The sequence below is a fragment of the Equus caballus genome, chromosome 17 (genome assembly GCF_041296265.1).
Source record: "Equus caballus isolate H_3958 breed thoroughbred chromosome 17, TB-T2T, whole genome shotgun sequence".
NCBI lineage: Eukaryota > Metazoa > Chordata > Mammalia > Perissodactyla > Equidae > Equus > Equus caballus.
This window is the reverse complement of record NC_091700.1, coordinates 96434707-96456912: the sequence shown is the minus strand read 5'-3', so window position 1 is coordinate 96456912 and position 22206 is coordinate 96434707. Positions and strand designations below refer to the sequence as shown.

Here is a 22206-nt window from a genome sequence, read left to right as displayed (position 1 = left end):
CACACTGTAACCAGGGCAACCTCGGGTCCTCTGCAGCCGCACAAAGTGTGCACTCCTCGCAGAGCCCATCCCGCCCGCCACTGCGCGTGCGCACATTATCACCGTGACGTCACGGCCTCGCCCGCCCGCAGGTGGCGCCTGTGCCTGCGCCAGGAGCAGCTGGCTGAACCGGCTCCTCGGGTTCGGGCTTCCGGTTTGGTGTGTGCCGAGGCTCCGCCGAGGAGGGGCCTGATGGTCCCCGGAGCGAGCGGAGGTGAGGTCTGGGCCGGCGGGCGCTGGGCAGGGTGAGCAAAGCAGGAGGGGGCCGCCTCGCGTCTTCTCGGTCCCGCAAACTCCTGTGGTGTGAAAAGTTGGTTTTCTTCTTACTCCTGGACTGAAAGTGCTGCAGCTCCCCGCCCCCGGCTTCGCAGGTCGGGGCGCGGACTCCTCGGCGACCGCGCTGCCTCGGACCCCGGGTGCTTGTTCGGGGCTCTTGATGTAGACCCCCAGCCCTGGGACGTGGGGCGAGGGGACTGTAGTTTCTGCCGCGTTTGACTCTCGAGAACCGTGGGGGCTGCCTTCATTGCATACGTTGTGGTTGTGACGACCACCCGGCCGCTGGGGACGAGAGGTAAGGCCGCGTGTCGAAGGCTCGGGATTCAGCTGGCCTCTGTTGAGGGTTTGGGGGCAGAGGAGTGGTGAGGACCCCTCCAGTGACTTTACAGGAGTGAACGGGTGGAGTTGGAGGGAATTACTTTATTTCTGTTCTACCCTTTGTCTTTCATTAACTTCCCGGATCCCACAGCCTTCTGGCAGTTTTTCACCGCTAATTTTTTTCTGCCGGGATTCTCCCAAAACGTCACCAAGTGTGGTGAAAGGTAGGCTGCTGTGAACCCTATGTCTTGTCAAGGGTTGCACGAAGGAAGCTTCGATAGTACCAGTCACTTTCTCTCCAATAAAATAGCAGTGAATCATCTCCCGTATTCACTTAATGCAACCTTGCTAGTGTGTTTGGTTGTGCAGGCGGCACCCGAATGGCTGATGAGTCATTATTGTGTACTGATTACTTGTATTCATTCTCTTGAAAGCTTTGCTCATCATTATCAAAAAGCGAAGCGTCCCCCTCTTCTTATTTGCTTAGTATTTTGTAATATTTATATTTTAAATGTTGCTTAGGTCAACAAGCATTATAGTATTAAAATTGATCAAGGGCTCCCTAAATGCCAGGGAATGTGTTAAGCACCTTCTGTAAATTATCAGATGTCATTCTAATTTCTGCCTGGTTATTAACTCCATTTTACACTTGAAGAAACTGAAGCTTAATCGTTGCCCCATATCACAGAGCTGTTAAACGTTAGAGTCCACAGTTGAACTCAGATTTATTGGACTCCAAAGCCTGGGCCCTAACCACTGACTTCTCTGTTTTGTTTTTTTGCAAATTGAAAACATCAGAATCCAGAATCCAGAAAATAAAAATAGAGAGCATATACAAAGCAGTGGAAATCCTAAAATTTGACTTTTTATGCAATTTTAATAAGTAAAAATATTTAAGCCTATTCATTTTATACTAATTTTAGAATCCTTGTTATCTATATAACGGTTTTATGATGCATGTATATCCACGTTGTTACCTGGATTTCAACATGATTATAAAGTAATCTGAGTCTTTGCCTGGGACCTGTTGAGGGAAACTTTGACTTTGGGACCGTACAGAATCTACAGATAGATCAGAAACTATACTAATCTTGAACATTCAAAGAAGTATTTCTTAACATACTTCACTTTATATGCGTTATGTATAAATTGTAAATATAATGTTATATGCTATAATGTACTGGCTTGAGGGAGCATGTTTTGAGAGGTAGGACGTTGAACATAGTTAACCAGGTGGTGTAGTCAGTTATGCAGAGGAGACACAGTAAGGGGAAGCGGGTACCATATTCAGAGATAAAAGTCTCAGGAACGGGGTCTCTCATGGGTTTATCTTTTGGTCTAACCAACTCAGCAGAAGTTGGGTTTCCTTTGTCAGGAGTCAGACTGAGAAGTGCAGCTTTATTCCCTGTAGGCCACCAAAATGGTTGTGGTGAAACTTGCCCAGTGCAGTTGTAGCTGCTGAGTTGTTTGTAATCAAACTGAATCCCACCAGGCGTTTGGGGAGCGTGTTTGTGAAACCGGCTCCTAGCTTTCCCTAGTGTGATTTTCCAGGAACTCAGCTCCAGGAATTCATCCAGCAAGCAAACCTCCTACGTGCCAGGTGCTGTTGGCACATTATGAGACAGTTTCTGACCTCCGGAGACTCGCGGTTTAGTAAACCCAGTAACTGTAATTAGCCCTTCGAGTTCTTGTGCTGCATGTTAGATAATGTAGTCTTGTGCGGATGGTGTGTGTGATTGTCTTTTGTTTGCTGGAGTAGGGGCATCTCCTGCTCTCTACGCTATGTGGTGCCCACTCCCTGTGAAGCTGCTCTGGGCATGTGTTGGGAGGTGTCTGACACCACAAGATAAGACATGGTTTATATTACTGGAGCACACATTTTTGCTTGAAGTCTTTTTTGGAAAAGTTAGTTCATTTTAGTGTTACATAGTTTAAACCATATTAAAATAGCTCTGGTATCTAATAGATTCTAATAGAACCTGCATGAATACTTAAAACTGGAAAGAAATTTCATACTCGTGGTGACCACTTTAGGAAGTACTCTAGACCGTAGCCCAGCTAGGTACCCATTGTTTCCTCTCTGAGTTTGGAAGATGCTTCAGTGAAAAGCTCTGTCTCATGACGTTTTACTTTTGTTTTATTTTTGTTAAAGCCCTTAACATTTTATAACTAGTCCCCATGACGTCCCTTTGTCTTTACGGAGTGTCTGCTTTCTCAAGGCAGAAACAGACAGCCTGTGCCCATAGCCTGGTGCCTTGCTCATGTGTAGACAGCGAATGGTTGGGGCGTAACCGGCCTGGGAGTATGAACAAAAAAAGTGTGCGAATGAGTTTCAGTTTATAAAACTGTAAGTAACTGCGATAAAATAGAGTTAAAAGAGAGAGATCAGGTGCGGACTTCATGGGGTGGGTGTTTTGGGTTGGGTTTTGGATGCTGGAGTCATTTGGCACAGCGAGTGATGGTGAAGTGCCAGTAAGCATAGTTGTCGGCTTGTTTGGCTGGAAGAAGAGGACACCGGGTTTTTTTGTGAAGGGCCCTGTCTATGTAGGAGTTGAAGCTTCCTAGAAAGCCGGATTTCAATTCAGTGGGCTAGAGATTTGTTAAAAGCATCTGTGTCAAAAAGTTTTGTTTCTGGTGCTGTGTGGTAGTGTGACAGAAAAAGAGGAGATCTGTAAGGAGAGGCCTTACCTCAGAAGCCCAGAAATGGAGGGAATTGAGCCTGATTTGTTTTTCTGTTAGCACAGCAATATCCTTTTGCATTATGTGCTAAATAATTAAGGAATGGAATAATTACTTCAGTGAAAGTTGGAATTTAAGGAGAAAGGTAATTAAAATGATTAATTTCAGTATTGTAAATAAAGGGAATGGGGCTGGTGATACTTTTGATAATAAACACTAAATAGGATCGGAGTAAAATAAGTGATTTTCATTAAATGTAGAGGTTGCAAAGAGACACCATTTATAGCATTGATCTGTTTTCATTTAGCAAACATTAATAACCATTTATCTTGAACCAAGCACTCTCCGTAAGGTCTTTACATATTTAGTTGAATTTTACCTTTTACTTAAAGTTATTCTCTTTTTGCTTTATTAGTTAAACCGGAAGATTCCCCGTCGCTTCCATGGCTGCCTCACAAACTTCGCAAACTGTTGCATCCCACGTTCCTTTTGCAGATTTGTGTTCAACTTTAGAACGAATACAGAAAAGTAAAGGACGTGCAGAAAAAATCAGACACTTTAAAGAATTTTTAGATTCCTGGAGAAAATTTCATGATGCTCTTCATAAGAACCAAAAAGATGTCACAGACTCTTTTTATCCAGCAATGAGACTGATTCTTCCTCAGCTAGAAAGAGAGAGAATGGCCTATGGAATCAAAGAAACGATGCTTGCTAAGCTTTATATTGAATTGCTTAATTTACCTAGAGATGGAAAAGATGCCCTTAAACTTTTAAATTACAGAACACCTACTGGAACTCGTGGAGATACTGGAGACTTTGCAACGATTGCATACTTTGTGTTGAAACCAAGATCTTTACCGAAAGGAAGTTTAACCATACAGCAAGTAAACGACATTTTAGACTCAGTTGCCAGCAATAATTCTGCCAAAAGAAAGGACCTAATAAAGAAGAGTCTTCTTCAGCTTATCACTCAGAGTTCAGCACTTGAACAAAAGTGGCTCATACGGATGATTGTAAAGGACCTAAAGCTTGGTGTTAGTGAGCAAACTGTATTTTCTGCTTTTCACAATGATGCTGCTGAGTTGCATAATGTCACCACAGATCTGGAGAAAGTTTGTAGGCAACTGCATGATCCTTTGATAGGACTCAGTGATATTTCTATCACTTTATTCTCGGCTTTTAAACCAATGCTAGCTGCTATCGCAAATATTGAGCGAATTGAGAAGGACATGAAACACCAGAGTTTCTACATTGAAACCAAGCTAGATGGCGAGCGTATGCAAATGCACAAGCATGGGGATGTATACCAGTACTTCTCCCGAAATGGCTATGACTATACGGATCAGTTTGGTGATTCTCCACAGGAAGGTTCTCTTACACCATTCATTCATAATGCATTCCAACCAGATATACAAATCTGTATTCTTGATGGTGAGATGATGGCCTACAACCCTAATACACAAACTTTTATGCAAAAGGGGAATAAGTTTGATATTAAAAGAATGGTAGAAGATTCTGATCTGCAGACTTGTTATTGTGTCTTTGATGTGTTGATGGTTAATAATAAAAAGCTAGGACGTGAGACCCTAAGAAAGAGGTGTGAAATTCTTAGTAGTATTTTTATGCCGATACCAGGTAGAATAGAAATAGTACAAAAAATGCAAGCTCATACAAAGCAAGAAGTAATTGATGCTTTGAATGAAGCAATAGATAAAAGAGAAGAGGGAATCATGATAAAACATCCTCTATCCATTTATAAGCCAGACAAAAGAGGTGAAGGATGGTTGAAAATTAAACCAGAGTATGTAAATGGACTGACAGATGAACTGGACATCCTAATTGTCGGAGGCTATTGGGGTAAAGGCTCTCGGGGTGGAATGATGTCTCATTTTTTGTGTGCTGTAGCAGAGAAACCCCCTGCTGGTGAAAAACCATCAGTGTTTCATACCCTGTGTCGTGTTGGCTCAGGTTACACCATGAAAGAACTGTATGATCTGGGTTTGAAATTGGCCCAACATTGGAAGCCTTTTCATAAAAAAGCTCCACCAAGTAGCATTTTATGTGGGATAGAGAAGCCTGAAGTGTACATTGAGCCTTGTAATTCTGTCATTGTTCAGATTAAGGCAACAGAGATTGTTTCCAGTGATATGTATAAAACCGGCTGCACGTTGCGTTTTCCACGAATTGAGAAGATAAGAGAAGACAAAGAGTGGCATGAATGCCTGACTCTGGATGACTTGGAACAGCTTCGAGGGAAGGCATCTGGAAAGCTGGCGTCCAGACACCTTTATGTAGGTGGTGATGAAGAACCACAAGAAAAGAAGCGGAAATCTGCCCCAAAGATTAGGAAAGTTATTGGAATTATCGAGCACTTAAAAGCACCTAACCTTTCTAACATAAACAAAGTTTCTAATATGTTTGAAGATGTGGAGTTTTGTGTTATGAGTGGAATAGACAACCATCCAAAGCCTGATCTGGAGAATAGAATTGCAGAATTTGGTGGTTATATAGTACAAAATCCTGGCCCTGACACATACTGTGTGATCGCAGGATCTGAGAACATCAGAGTGAAAAACATCATTTCTTCAAATAAGCATGATGTTGTCAAGCCTGAGTGGCTGTTAGAGTGTTTTAAGACCAAAAGCTGTGTGCCATGGCAGCCTCGCTTTATGATTCATATGTGCCCATCAACAAAAGAACATTTTGCCCGTGAATATGATTGCTATGGTGATAGTTACTTTGTTGATACAGACGTGAACCACCTGAAGGAAGTGTTCTCGGGAATCAAAAATTGTAGTGAACAGACTCCTAACGAGATGGCTTCTGTGATTGCTGATTTAGAATATCGATATTCCTGGGACCACTCTCCTCTCAGTATGTTTCGACACCACACCATTTATTTGGACTTGTATGCTGTTATTAGAGACTTGAGTACCAAAATCGAAGGAACAAGATTAGCTGTTACAGCCTTGGAGCTTCGATTTCATGGAGCAAAAGTAGTTTCTCGTTTAGCTGAGGGTGTGTCTCATGTAATCATTGGGGAGGATTATAGTCGTGTTGCAGCTTTTAAAGCTTTTCGAAGGACTCTTAAGAGAAAGTTTAAAATCCTGCAAGAAGGTTGGGTAACTGATTCAATAGACAAGTGTGAGTTACAGGAGGAAAATCAATATTTGGTTTAAAGCCAGCTGTTCTAGTGAGGAAAGCCTCTGATCTGGCCGGCTCATTGCAACAGGTGGTAATGATAAAATATTAAACTACATTTTATTCTCTCTTAAAATTTATGCTTAAACAGTATTATTAGATATAGGAACATGATAATTTTAACTTTAGAGATAGAAAAGACAATGGCTCAAAGCCAAGAAAGAAAAAATTCTTTTAGCAGCGTAGTATTTGATGATTTTTATAACCAAGATCAAATAAACAGTTTAAAGAAGAGGTATTTATATAATATCTCTATAGAAATCTAGAATTTTGACTGAAATATTAATAAGATATATTTAGAAGCTTTTAAAGTCATTGAAAGTATTGACCTAAACAGGATTTTCTGAGGTCAAATAGAAAATTTAATAATAGTTTTTATCTAATAAAAGCATTGCAAGAAAAAGCAGAGTTGTTAGAACTGGACTTGCAAAAATGTGTCTTTTAGATTGAATACTAAAAATTTCTCTTTTAAGTGTGAAATGTTGTAAACAAATTTACTTTTTAAGGTGCAGTTCAAGTTCATGAGTAAGACTTTATTAATGATGTCATTAGCTAAATTAGGGAAGTTGGATGGAACTTAATGATCTAAAAACTTGAAAGTAGTTTGATTTAAAAAAAACCTTGCAATTTTAAATTATTTTTCTAAAATAGAGCATGTTTTAAAGAAAGTATTTTTATGTGAATTCATACTCCAGTATAAATAAAATTCATAAGGTGTGAATTTCCTAGATATGATCCATTGAGTAGGTGTCAAAATGGCAAGTGTATTATAACTTTCATTATAGAGAAGTAAATTGCTTTGCCTATTTAAAATGATTTTATCCTTAGGTCATTTAAAGTCAGTATATAGAGTATATATTGCATCTGGACTTATATGCCAAATTTTGGAATACAGCCTATGCATTTTGAAAACTATGTTTACATGACACCACTGAAATACTTGAAATTTGATACCTGAGGAACTGTGTGTAGATTATTTGTAAGTAATTTGAAATTTTATCCAAACAGTGGAAAAAATGTATGTAATTTTGTTTTATTCCTTAATTTAAATAAAATATTTAATATACTATTACAATAATTTCTTATAGTGTATTTAATTTAAAACAATTCCTAGTAGTTATTTCAGTCAGATAGATGTTAGGGTATCAATATAATTTTTGACTGATTCAAATCAGGTTCCTATTTAAGGTTCTTTGTATGTCATATTACTGAATGAATTTTTTTAAAAATTTTAAACTTGTATATTTTTATAGTGTTTATTGAGAAAAGTTACAAAATAAGTGTAGTGGGGGGAAGGATACATAATTTTGCCACCAAAGATATTTACTATTTTAAGTTATTGATAGTAAGGAAAGTGCAAAATACATATTTACAGTGTTAACAAATAAGTATAAACCAAACTATAATGCTTTATTTGATTAGCTTTTCTCAATACGTTGTGAAAATATTTACAGGTCACTAAAATATACCTACATTTGTCATTGCTGCCCAATGTTCTGTTGAATGTGCTGTCGTGTATCCACCTAGCCCATTACTGTTCAACTTTTAGGTTATTTCACCACCACCCCTGTTTTCTTTTCCTATGGGGCATTATAGTACATCTTTTACATAGTCTGTGTACACTAGTCCTATTTGTTTCAGATAAATTCCTGGAAATGGAATTGCTGATTCAACGTTACGTATTTTTTAGTGACTTGCTATGCATTGGAAAATCCTGGCAAAAATACCTTTTAGATTCCTGTCATCTTTCTCATCTCTAAATGTTGGAGAGTTCAGTTTCTTAGTACTGGAGACTGTTCTCTCTTTTCACTCACTCCACATATGGTCTCATCCTGTCTCATGACTTAAAATATGCTGATAACTTCCACATATTTTTAGCTCTGATTTCTTTGCTAACCTCTAGTTCACATATCTAGCTAGCTACATAACATCTCCACATGAAGTCTAATGGGCCTCTCTTACATAATGTGTCTAACCATAACTATTTTTAAAATTTGTATCATAGAAAAAATTTAAAATGCAAAAAAGAGAATAGCGTAATGAACCTGCGTGGACACATCACCCAATCTCAACAATTATCAGTGGTCAATCTTTTTTCATATCTACAGACCTCTGGATTATTTTGAAGTAATCTTAGATCATATAAGTTCATCTACAAATGTTCCATATGGAACTCTTGATTTCTTAAACACACTTATGATCTTTCCCAGTGTTCCCGTCCTCACTAAATGGTGCATGAATTCACCCAGCTGCTCAAGCCAAAAACCATAGAGTCGTCTTGGACCCATCTGTTCTCATGCCTCCAATACAAAGCAATCTTGTTGGCTAGAGCTTCCAAGCATGTTCGGAATATGACCTCGCACCACTCTTACCAGTGACCACCGTCCCTATTACTGGACTTCAGTGGCCTCCTCCTTGGCCTTCCTCCCTGTACTCTTGCTTAACTACTGCCTGTTCTCCAGAACAAAGTTTTTACTTTTGAAGGTGCAAGCCAGATCATGTTATTCCCCTGGTCACTGCCACTGAACCCCCATCACTCGTAACTCCCGAAGTCTTTAACGTGGTCTGTTGGACATGGTCCTGCATTGCTGGCTTCAGTTAGCTCACTGTCTTCATTTCGTACCGGTTACCTCCCTTGCCCGCCATATTCTGATCTTTTTGATTTTCCTTTGAACCTCATTCAGCTCTCATGTTTCCCCCATCCACGCCCCCAACACTCTATTTTTTTCCAAGGCACTGTATTTCCACCTCTTTATTTCCTACCACTAGTCTATAACTCCAAGAATGAAGACATGGGTTTTGTTTTGTGCACTGTTGTAATCAGTCATTCGATAAATAGTGGAATAAATCCTCTGAAGCTGACTGAAAAACCTACTTTGTTCCTATTCTCCAAGGCCATGGTTTCTTGTCAGAAGGCAGGACAAGATAATTACTGTTCAAGAACTCCTCCACCTTTTTCTGCAGCCCTGATGACTTAGAAATGTCCTGAAAAAGTTCATTCGTACTTTCTCTGAAAGTCAGATGGCTGGACCAGCTACCGCGTACCCATGTGCTTTGCCTGGAATCGGCTCCTACAAGCCTGCTTTGGCCCCTTGGAATTTTCACTGTTGGGGAAATAGGTTGAGTGTAGCTTTAAAGCGTCTAATGTGGAATTCTTTCAGCATGAAGGCTATTCTGAAAACAACTGCTACCATTCACTTTCAACCAAGATATGGTAAGTTCTTACTCTCTTTGGTAGTCATTTGGGTGAAAAGAATAAGGCAGTCTCTGCCTTCTAGGAGTTCACAGTGTACTAGAAGATAAAGATAACTGGAATCCAAAAGACAAGTGTTTTCCTGGTTAAAGGCTTGATGGGTTGCCCTGGTAAGCCATATACTGTAGTGAAAAGAATACAGACTAGAATCTAGTCATCTGGGTCTCAATTCCAGTTCTGCCACCAATTATCTGTATTATTTTGAGCAAAAAACAAAAAAAATCTGTGTTATTTTGAGCAAATCACAACCTCTTTGAACCTTAGTTTCTGAACTTTCCAATGGAAGCAGCACCTATCTCACCCAGAATGTTTGAGGATAGAATTATAGCACCCAGCATGTAGGAGGGACTTTCCAGCTTTTATCTGTTGCACTTACCCAGGACTCCCCAGTGGAGGTCAACTAATCCTATGGGGGTTAATAAGTGAGTGGATTCCGGAAAGATAAGAATTTCATCAAGCACAGCGGTCTAGGAGGTTTTCCTGGCAGAGGGAAAATTCTAAGTAAAGCCCTGGGGAGTACAAAAGTGTGGGGGATATTTGTAAAATAGTCAGATTTAGGTGTGAGGGGGGGATTAGGTAAATAGGATAGCTTTTGAAGGATCTTAAATGCCACACTACAGAATATGGATTGTACCTAGTGCTCAAGATAAGTGAAGAATTTTAAACGATGTTTTAGGCTCCTGGCTAAGGCTAATTTCTTGATTCCCCCTGGGTTAGTTTGAGCTGAAATTATGAAAATACCATCCACCGGGAAGCTTCCATCCCAGACAAACATACCATCCGACAACAAAAATTTATTTCTCAAGGTTCTAGAAGTTGGCAGTCCAAGATCACGGTGCCAGCAAGGTTGGGCTCCTGGTTTACAGATGGCTGCCTGGCTGTATCTTCACGTGGTGGAGGAAAGATGGAGCTCTAGTCTCTTTATCTTCCAATAAGGGCTCATCTAAGCCTAATCACCTCCCGAAGACCCCACCTGCAACATCGTCACATTAAGCATGAGGGCTTCAACATACGGATTCTGGGAGGGCACAGACGTTCAATCCATAGCACCCCCTTGCCTCTTTTATTTGTTCACAAATATGTCTTCTAAGCTGCCAGGACTGTTCCAGTTCCTGGGCAAATAGCAATAAACAAAATGAGCAGAAACTCCTGTCTTCATTTAATTTAGATTTTAGTGGGGAAGCGGAGAAGGAGAATAATCAGCGATTCCTTCTTTCTCTGGTTTCCTGGTTCTCTAGAGACTGTTTCCCTCAGCCTTGAAACAACCCTGTATTCTCTCACTGATTGTCCGTTTCACACACGGGCAGTTTTAAAGAATTGTCTAAACTGCTAGTTTCATTTCCTGGCTTTTCACTCTTAAAATTACATATATAATTTTCTTATAAAGTCTTTGACCTCTCTCTTGCTACATCCCATCAATTTTAAGAGCTTGTTGGAGATTCTATTAAGGGAGCACAGACACACAGCTTCCATCAAGAAGAAAAGATAATCATTTTGTGGGGAGATGTACTTGGAGCATTGAAGAAAGAAAGGAACACCCACCTCGTGAGCCAGCTTAACCAAATAAACCCTAGTGATTCCTGAGTGACATGTCCTGGGGGATTGCCTTTAAAAGAACAGATAATTCCTTTGATACTTGAAACATTTTGGACCACAGAAAAAAACGTGGAAGTTTACCCAAATCATTTCTTAGGGTTTCATAACCTTGATACTGACACCTAACAACAAAAGCACAGAATTTGGAGCAAACAGAATTTTCATAAATTATTAGTGGGAGCATAAAATGGTGCCACTTTGAAAAAATGGTGATTTTAAAATAAAGTTATATACCTACTCTGTGACTCAGAAAATCCACCCTAAGATATCTACATGAGGGAAAGGAAAATACTATGTTTACAAAATGATTTGTGTAAGAATGTTCAAAACTTTATTCATAATAGCGAAACTGGAGACAACCCATGTGTCTATCAGCAGAAGAATGGATAAATAAATTATGGTATATTCATACAGTGGAACTCTACTCCTCATCAACAACAAAAAAGAACAACCACTGTGCACACAATTGCATGTATGGATCCCCATTATTGAGTGAAAGAAGCCAGATACCAGTGAGTACACATTGTATGACTCCATTTATCTGAAGTTCAGGAAGGGACAAAACTCATCTATGGTAACAGAAATCAGAACAGAGTTGCCTCTGGGGAAGGTGTTGATCACACAGATATATATATTTGTTAAAAATCTTGAACTTATGATTTGCACATTTTACTCTGTGTAAATTCTATTTAGATAAAATTGCTTAAATATTAAAAACTATTGACGACATAGTTAGAGGCAAACCATCCCGATAACATTTTTTAAATGTTAAATATTGCAAAGAGAAGAGCAATAAAATATTTCCAAGTGGTCTTCAATTTTCACAAAGTGAGGATGATCTTATATTAAAAAATATATTAGATCATGCAACTATATTAATAGACTAAAAAATTGATATATGAAATTCAACAGCATTCTGCCTTAAAGAGATAAAACTAAGTAAAATAAAAATAAGAGACTGCTTAAATGTGATAAGAGACTGCTTCAGAAAAGCCAATAGCTTTTGGAATGTGGGGATGATGGTGGCAGTGGCAGCAATATTGTTTCAGTCTCTGCAAATTCCCACATAAAAATCAGACAGAGCAACTAGACAGTAACCCAAAACCCATGGACAGCATTTACAACAGAACCAGTGGTGATGTACCTCCATAAGTCCAGCCCTGCAAGAGGTGAGCATGAACAGGTGAGCTACAAGACTTGCGTGGGACCAGTGTTTGTGTGAAGAAAACAGAGGGATTATATGGGCCTCTGAGGGGCCTGAGAAAACCAGAAACTACGTAACTAGGTGGCAGGTACTTGCTGGAAAGCACAGTGGGCCAGGCAGAACCCCCACTGAAACTGGGAGAGATTTTGTCCAACCCATTCACAGGTGAGAGAAAGGAGCCCTAACTGGATGAGAAGGGCCTGGCACAGTCTAGACCCTATGAATTCTCAAAACTGAGCCACCATCACCTGTTCTTCCCAGGACGGAAGATAAACTACTGGGAGTGGAATAAAAAGTGGGCAACACAGATACAATAGATCATCCAGATAAAGGTGTGGGGCGGGGGAGAAAGAGAAACAACATTTTCAGAAGCAAAACCACCATATTTTGGAAAAGTAACAGTTCTGTGAAGTTAGAAAAGTTACTGTTAACTATATTTTCCTCTAAATGTTCAGGAAATTAATCTCACCTAAAAATGAGCAACCAGAAAGTATTGAGGCTAAATGTACAAAGATATGATGCGAATAAAAGAGAATAATTTGGAGAACATTTCCACAGAGAATTAAAGTATGCAACAAAGAAATGGCCCTAAGACAGATCAACATTGTAACCTGCTATTTCAAAAAAACCTAGATGTTAAGAAAATGATACGAGATATGAAAGAACAACAGATATCAGAGTTAGAAGAACTCAGAAATAAGGTAACAGATCTCAGGAATTAGATATAAAAGAAAAAAACGATGTGACTGGAAACCTAAACTCAGGGGAGAAGTTGTTAGGTTTAACTTCATAAAATATTAAACTTTTATCAGCAAAGACACCACAACCAGGGGAAAAAGGGATGTTCAAGACAATTGCCTCCCTCACTTCTTTATCATCTTTACATCTTTATCATCTTTGTCATAGGGTTTTCTTTTTACTCTTGTTCCTTTTTAATTTTTTTAAACATTATTTTATCTATATCTGAAATGTTGTTCTGTTTTGTCTTCTTCTTTTCATGCTATGTTCTCTTGCCTGAGTGATCCATCCACTCTTAGAGCTTCATATCTTCTATATTACGAACTCTTCGCATGAGACCCATAGACTTCCAGAGATCCAGGGTGTCCCTGGAGATTCTACTTACATCCTGATATTTGATAGCAGGATCTCTGAAGCAAGACGGCCTGGGTTGGAATCTCTCCTCTAGGTGGGCAAGGTCCTGCATTCCTTCATTTGTAAAATGGAGAGACCCTCCCCACAGAGTCCTTGGGAGGACTAAATGAGTTAAAATACCTAAAGCATTTAGAATAGAGACTGGCACATGGCAGGCCCTATAGAAGTGTTAGCCCTTTTTACTTAATGAGGAGTATATCTTTACTTTTATCTCCATCATTGTGACTGTCATCGCTACTACCTAATTCAGATTCTAATAACCTAAAATACTGCTGTAGCTTTCTATCTGTTCTTCCTGAGTCTAATTTTCCTCACTGGTAAGGTTAATGAAGTTCAACAGAGCTGTGTGGAAGAACCAGTTAACTCCTCAATAGCTAAAAAGGACAACACAGACACAGGAGATGAGAGGGGCAGAAAAGAGAAAGGACCCATGCAAGAGATGATTGGTTGAGAAAGTAAGAGAAACAAAGCAGAGAGAAGAAAAACTGAATAGATGTGGAAAAACTGAAGAGAGAAAAAATGAAGCAGCATGGTGCAGTGGAAATTGTGTTGATTCAGCAATAAGATCTGCATTCTAGCCCCAGATCTGACCCTTTGACAGGCCACATAACCTCATGCACCTTTGTTGTTCAGGAGAACATAAACATGATGATCTCTGAGATCCCTTCCAGCTCTAACATTCTGGTATGTCCAAGAGCCGTTTCCTGCTAACCTAGGCCTCATGCATTAGTGTGCCTCTTATTCTCATGATGGGAAGTTGAGCCAGGATGATGATTTGGTTGGTAGATGGAATGGGTGGGCAGCTGGTGGGGACATCCACGGGATAATCATGACATTTGATCTAGCAGTGACTTTTCCAAGGAATGGCTTCTCATTTCCAAAAACATTTTGATTTAGGCATATGAGAGTTCTCTATTTTATGTAAATAAAATGATCTTTCATAGACTTGACATTTTTATTAATCTCTAACGTCAATGAAAGTATGAACAAACTAATGCTAAAGAAATGCACTTCAAGAGAAATCATCTTGTGGTTCTTGCAACAATACAAACATGCTTCCTGTCAGATTGCCTTCTCTGAGCCCCCTCTTATAGAGAAAGTTCTGTGTAGAAATTCAGGAGCAGCCACTTCAATTCCAGCAACTCCTATCAAAGGCAGCACAGCATAGTGATTAAAAGCCAAACCTTAATATAACCCTGGAAGAGGGTTGTTGCTCAAATAATAGCAGATTTTTTTTTTAATGTCAGTGTTAGTATACTTTTTATTATGGGATAATAAGACCAATAACCGAGCCCAAACTCATGAATTCTTGAGACTTTCAGTTAGTTGAAATTTTGTTATTCATGTTTTCTGTTGTTTTCGGTTTTATCTCATGATTATAAAATTGCCAAAGGTCCTGATAGTCGTAATGGATAGCACTATGTTTCTTAGATTTTTCTACTTGCTGATTAAGGAATCTGGCAGCTACTCCTAAATTTAAGGGATACCCTTTCAAAGAATAAAAGTAAATTGAATTCAGCAAATAATATAGGCCTTCAAATTCTTACAAAATATGTATCATAATATTTCAGGGCAAAAATACCATTCAGCACTATGCGTTCCCTGTATGTCGTGCTTTCTATAGTTTAAGTGGGTGAGATACGTCCTTTTCCTTGGGCTACTGACAATGGCTGTTCCAATTATTGGAACTAGAGTTTGGGGAGGTTACAGTCCCAAAAGAAAAGCGGGAGTAATTGTGCTAATTTTTTCTCTCCTTTTCCTTCTGTAAATTACTTCCTTTTTCCCCGAAATTTGGTATTCTTAATAGCTGTGGATGGTGCTGTGAGCCACGTGATTCAGTCTGAAGTGCGGACCGGCGATCTGCAATGTGCTTGGCATTAGGGTAGACCATCAGTTTTCAATTGATAGTTTGGGGAACTCAACGGTTTACAAAGATGTTTCCGTCTAAAGTTAGTAATTGTTTTAATATCTTTGGCTTTTTACGTGCACGGATAAATAAGATAATTAATTGTCCTTTGAAAATGGAGAAATCTGAAATTCTCTGAGTGGAAATTAAGCAATCACTTAAGCTGAATGCTCCTTGCTGATGTGGAGGTTAGGGTCATTATTCAGTTTCAAATTTTTTGTATTCTTATTCACGTATAACTTCATTTTTCTCACAATGTATCTTTAGATAAAGGAGGAAAAATAAGGCACATTAACTAAAATAAAACAAATTTATGAAAAGCATTAGAAGTAATATTACATGTCATATCAAGATGATTATCATCAGATTAATAAATTGGATTTATCAGATCAAAATTTTTGTATATCAAGTTCCAAAATTCTAGCCGTTCCCAAACAATGTTAAAGGAAAGATAAGCTGTATTGACAATCATTTCCGATTTGCCCTTTATTTATCATTACTAGAGCACTATTCATAACCCCAGTGTATTTATTTGTAGAGTAGTGCTTGCAAATAACATTTGCAAATAACTTCCAGTCATTCTTTCTCTAACTACTAGGAGAAAAAAAACCCACAACCATTTAAAAGAAATAATCCACTTGATTTAGCTGAAGTACAATTTACAAAATTTAAAAATCAGAAAGTGGAAGTGTTTTTATGTGTTCTTGGTGCTGCAACAGTTAATTTTTAGCATATATTTTAAATTACAATAGGTTCCCAAATGTGTTATGGTATGCTATTTTAAAATTTCTGCCAATTACTTTCATAATTCATTTAAAGAAAATTGAAATGAATTTACTTATTAAAAAAACAAAAATTTGACTTATATATTATGAATATTGTTCCAGTTACTATTGCCTCAGAGCGATCTTAGCAGGATGCCAAAGTAGAGAAAGTCTTATCTTGCGAAGATCTGTTGTGTGGCTTTTGTCCAGTGGAATGAACCCCATTGAAATCCTCAGGAGACCCACAAGGTTCTTGAGAAAATTATTTCAGCAGAAACACTGCCAGCTTGGACTGAAAGGAACAGAGAGTATACACTGAAAAGAGACTGAGGGAAAACCACCAAAATTCTACTGGCAGGAAGCAGTCTCAAGACTATTCAGCTGCAAACATATGCCTTCTTTCGTTAAAAAAGGATGACTCAGAGGGCAGAACTATGAGTCCAGAGAGTGGAGCCAAAAGCCACAGAGAATTATTCCCAAACTTTGGAAGATAATCCAGGAACTCCCAGCATGCACTTGGCTGGATTTCAGAGCTTCTATGGATGGAGGCTCCTTTCTCCCTTCTGTTCCCCTCCCTTTTGAAGGGGAGTGTCCACAGCTGTCATCTACTGTCTCTCCCACCATTGCATGTTGGGTGTGTTGGGGGCAGATAATTTGCATTTTCAGTCATGCACATCCATAAATGGAGAGCTGTACTTAACAGTTTACACCAGGACCCTCATCTGCACCTGAACCTAATTTAGATGATGAGTTTTGTGCTTTGCTGATACCGTAATGGGATGAGACTCAAGAACCTTGGGATGGGACAAATGTATTTTGCATATGGGAGGGAAGTGAATCATTGAGAGTCAGAGGATGGACTATGGTGTACAGACTTTAAGCTTGTCCCCATGATCCCTGCCTCCTGGTGTTCATATCCTTGTAGAATCTCTTTCATTTGATTGTGGGCAGGACCTGTGGTTTGCTTCTTATCAATAGAATATGACAAAGCTGATGGATGGCACTCCGTGATTACATTACACTGTAAAAGTCCTCATCTTACTAGCAGACTTGCCCAACTTCTCTCTCTCTCTGTTTCCTCTCTGACTTTCATAGAAGTAAGCTGTCATGGATCCCATAGCTGCAAGAAACTGAGTGTTGCCAAAACCATGAGAACAGGGAAACAGATGCTTTCCCAATTTAGCCTCCAGATAAGAACACAGCAGTTAATACCTAACACACATTTCATCATGCTCTCCTCTCTCTGAAACCCTTCAATGATTAAACAAGGTAATGTATGTCAGAGTGCTCAGCAGTGTTCAGTCCTTCTTCATTTTCTCTATAAGCCCTGCTGGAAAAAATCCAAATTGATTGTAATACATTTATAACCTGACCTCAAACTAATTTTTCAATCTTATCTCTCTCTGCTTAGCCGATTCCAGCCAAACTGACTTACTATGCTTGTCCCTTTCGACTGCAATGAATATCCTGCCTCCTCTTCTGAAATGCCCTCTCTGGGGTCATCTGCTATGACGATCCTGAAATTTTTAATCCTATTCGTCTCTAAAGTCGCAGCTCATGCGCTGCTTTTATCATATGATCTGCCCCTGTTCCCTAGTCTGCTGGATCTTCTTCTCCCTACCGCCCAGGAATTTAGAAATTTTGTGTTGCTTATAATTTTCTGCCTCATAATCTACTTATCTGACATTATCTTTTGGAGTAGCTCTTTGAGGATATGAGTAATGCTGTGTAACTCATTACTGCTTCACTGTGTCTTGTGTTTGTTGAAAGACTCATAAATGTGTTTGGACAGTAGCCTCACCTCTTTCTTTTTTGAGCCGTTCTTCTTTCTTTATCCATAGTGTCACTGCTGTTTTTAGAGATTTTGTACTGGCACGTATGAAATTAACAGCGTCAGCTGCTAAAACACTTTCCGCTGGAAAAAACATACCTATAGGTATAGCTCGGTAGTTAAGAGCATTGACCCTGGAACCAAAGTGCCCAAGTTTGAATCCAGACTTCTCTACTTGGGCAAGTTAAGTAACTATTCTGTGCCTTAGTTTCCTCTTGAATAAAATAGAGTAATAATGGTACCTACTTTATCAGGTTGTTTTGAGGACTATATGTGTGTGTGTGAGCGCATGCACGTGTGGGTGCATATTAGAACACTCTATCCTATAAGTTATTATTTTGTACGTGATGTGAGGAGGGAAAATCATAGGTGCAGAGGTTCTGTGATACACAGTCATCACAGAATATGAATTGGAGAAAAGAGCTGCATTTGTAAGGAAAAAACCTTGTGACAGGCATTGGCAATCTTTTTTGCCCTTTCTTCCACACAATGGTTCACACCTTGGGATGATTTTTGCCCCCCAGTGGGGTTTGGCAACATCTGGAGACTTTTTGGTTCCCAAGACTTGGGTGGTATGACTGGTATCCAGTGGGTAGAGGCCGGGGATGCTGTTAAATATCCTACAATGAACAGAAAAGCTGCCCAGAACAAGTGATTATCCAGACCAAAATGTCATTAGTGCTGAGGTTGAGAAAATTTGTTCTAAAATCATCTGAAATGTAATGAGAAAAGACATTGCACTACTTGTGAGTAACTCCTTTAGACCATGCATAATCACAGCTTTATTGCAAGTCAGTTCTTCATTGATAAAACGAATGCTAATTCCTGCTTACTTCCTTTAAAAGGGTTAGTATGTGGGTTAATTAGTGTTTGCAAGGTCCTTTGAAGATGTGAAGTCCTATGTAAATACTATTTATTATTAATTACCATTCTGGAAGGCCTATGCTGTTAGCCTACAGTTCACTGGTAAAGCCAAGCCTCAAAGACCTGAGCAATACTGAATTATTTTTGATAAGTTGGAACGTTTATAATGAGAAAGATAGGCATCAGGGACCTAAGCCAATTTTAGATAGCTGGGATATGACTGTATATAAATTAGCTCATTAAGATCAAGAAAACTATAGGTTTTGCTTTGGGATATGTTTGCCAAATTAGAGTAAATTTCTTCCAATTTTGCAACACTACGTATAGCAAGAGAGAGTGGTGGCAAGAATCCATAATGTGACTTTAATGATAATGAAGAATCAGAAATAATTCATAGAAATAAATTTGTAATATTTATATTTATATAGCGATTTTCTTTGGCCAGTGAGTCATTGTGTGATTTGGACTGTGTATAATAAAATTAAGACAATAAAATGATTTTTAAAAACCTAAAGAAACCAAGATACTGAGTATAACACATGATGCTTTTTTCTCTAGGTATGAAGTGTAAATCATGTCCCATAAACATAATTTTATATTTTATACTTTGTCAGTATAAATGTCTCTATGTTTCAGCTCTGGAGCTTCCCTAATGTGCCATTTTCCCATTAAGGCACAGAGTCTAACATCTAGACTTATATAACAATGTTATCTTTAACTCAGCATCAATCTAGATAAAGTATTTGTTGGTGACACGCTGGGGTAAATCTGGATTGGCTACCTTTTTTGAGACATAAATTCAAGCTGTGGGATTTGGCTTTGTCAAATTCTGATGGAATGCATCTGCAGGAATGAATCTGCTTCGCATCCATTGACAACATCCATTCCTGGGTACCTCATTTGGGTAATGAAACTTAGAAACAGGGAACAATGAGAGAAGAATTACCAGGGAAGCTTGGAGTTTGACCAGGAAAATATTCAGGGTGTTTGACCACTGTTTTCAAATCCAGAAGAACTGACATGAGAAGTGGGAATGTTTTCTCTCCTGATGTCTTCGGGGGAGAATAGAAAGACTGAAATTGGAAGGAGGCAGATCTCGCCTCAACAGCAGAAAGGAAGAGCAGACCGAACATGGAATGAGCTACCTCTGGAGCTGAGTTTTTTGTTGTACTGGAAGCCTAGCCGAGGTGGCTGTTTCCACTGAGTTCTGTGGAGCATCCCAAAAATCAGTGGGAGGATGGAACGCATGTCCTTCAAGGTCTTGTCTGTCTTTGAGAACTTTACTATAATCTGGTTGCGCTGTGCTTTTCTTTACTCACTTTCAGCATCTCCCTAATTAGACCAGGCTCTCTTGACAAGTCAAAGAGTCTTACTGTGGAAACTTTTGATTTTCTAAACTCCATGGTCAGTTTCTGACAGGTTCTTGATCTGTTATATCTCCTTGGCTTCTTTGCACTGCTTATAGTGTTATGATGTAATCCCCCTTTCATTCATGAATTAATTCGGCACAGGTTTGTTTTTTGTTTTTTCTGCTTTATTTCCCAAACCCCTTGATACATAGTTGTATATCTTAGTTGCAGGTCCTTCTAGTTGTGGGATGTGGGACGCCGCCTCGATGTGGCCTGACAAGCGGTGCCATGTGTGCGCCCAGGATCCGAACCCTGGGCCACAGCAGCGGAGTGCGCCAATTTAACCACTCAGCCACGGAGCCAGCCCCTCGGCACAGGTTTACTATAACCTATGTGTAAAAGCATGATGCTTGGTACAGGTTCAAATACTGTAAAATTCCTACCCATAAGGAGGTTATAATGTAGAAGGGGAGATGTGATGACTGTAGTAGGTAGTGTATTAAAGTAATCAGACTAATAGAAAATGTGACAAATGTTCGTATTTGAAAGAGATCTTTCCTAATTGAGATGACCTGGGGAAGAAAGTAGCATTTGAGTTGGTAGCTTAAGGATGGAGAGGAATTGGTTAAAAAGGATCAGAAAGGGGCCTCTTGCTGCAGCATTGGGTCATTTCAATATTTTCATCAGAGGTGGTATAAGTGTTATAGAGAGATTCATATTGTTATTGCATATTCTCACTTTCTCTGGAAAAATACTCTTTTTGGTAATTGGTAAAATGTGTTTTGGTTCTAATGGGTTAACTTTATTCAACTGAACATGATATCCTTAATCCTTTCTCTTTTTCTGTTGTTAAATATATAATCTCTATTTAGTTCTCTATTAGAGCTATATTGAAATAGACAACGCCTTATTTTTTTAATCTCCCTAGCTTTTATTTTGATGTAATAGTTTTTTGTTTTTTTTTTTTTAAGATTTTATTTTTTCCTTTTTCTCCCCAAAGCCCCCCGGTACATAGTTGTGTATTCTTCATTGTGGGTTATTCTAGTTGTGGCATGTGGGACGCCGCCTCAGCGTGGTCTGATGAACAGTGCCATGTCTGCACCCAGGATTCGAACCGACGAAACACTGGGCCGCCTGCAGCGGAGCGCGTGAGCTTAACCACTCCGCCACGGGGCCAGCCCCTTGATGTAACAGTTCTTACTCTCAGTTAACACCTAAAAGGCAACATGAAGCATAATATCCTTTCCATATATCCTCCCCCATCTCCTCCCATTTTTTATGGTTGTAGTGCATCTATCATTATGTACTTTTCTATCATTCTTATCTCTGTATTTTAAAATGTTTCAACAGTCATTATTTTGTCAAAGCTTCTACAATCATTTTTTTCAATTATTTTATTCAGGTTATGTTGGTTTATAACTGTGTGATTTCAGGTATGTGTTATTATTTATCAGTTTCTGTAATGACTGCATCATACTCACCACCAATAGTCTAATTTTTATCCATCACCATATGTATGTGCCCCTTTACCTCTTTTTCCTGCCCCACCATCCCATTCCCCTCTGGTAACCACTAATCTGTTCCCTTTATCCATGTGTTTGCTTATCTTCCACACATGAGTGATGTCGTACGGTGTTGCTCTCTCTTTGTCTGGCTTATTTTGCTTAACATAATACCCTCAAGCTCCATCCATGTTGTTGCAAATGGGAAGATTTTGTCTTTTTTTTATAGCTGAGTAGTATTCCATTGTATATATATACCACATCTTCTTTAT

The 22206-nt window shown here is 39.1% G+C and overlaps 1 protein-coding gene across 3 annotated transcripts; it reads left to right on the top strand.

Moving 5' to 3' along the window:
• Positions 1-94: 94 nt before the first annotated feature.
• Positions 95-7755, top strand: LIG4 (DNA ligase 4). Of its 3 annotated transcripts, none has more exons than XM_005601174.4 (2): positions 95-253; positions 3728-7755. In XM_005601174.4, exon 2 carries the CDS (start codon positions 3756-3758, stop codon positions 6489-6491), a length of 2736 nt encoding a protein of 911 aa, XP_005601231.1. In that variant the 5' UTR covers positions 95-253; positions 3728-3755; the 3' UTR covers positions 6492-7755. The 3 variants fall into 3 exon arrangements, with proteins under 3 accessions (XP_005601231.1, XP_005601232.1, NP_001243858.1); XM_005601175.4 differs by having other exon boundaries at positions 201-610; NM_001256929.1 differs by lacking the exon at positions 95-253 and having other exon boundaries at positions 3728-6491.
• The last annotated feature ends 14451 nt before the right edge of the window (positions 7756-22206 follow it).

Excerpts from the sequence above, each read along its gene's own strand:
- LIG4 (XM_005601174.4), top strand. The coding sequence starts at position 3,756 with ATGGCTGCCTCACAAACTTCGCAAACTGTTGCATCCCACGTTCCTTTT.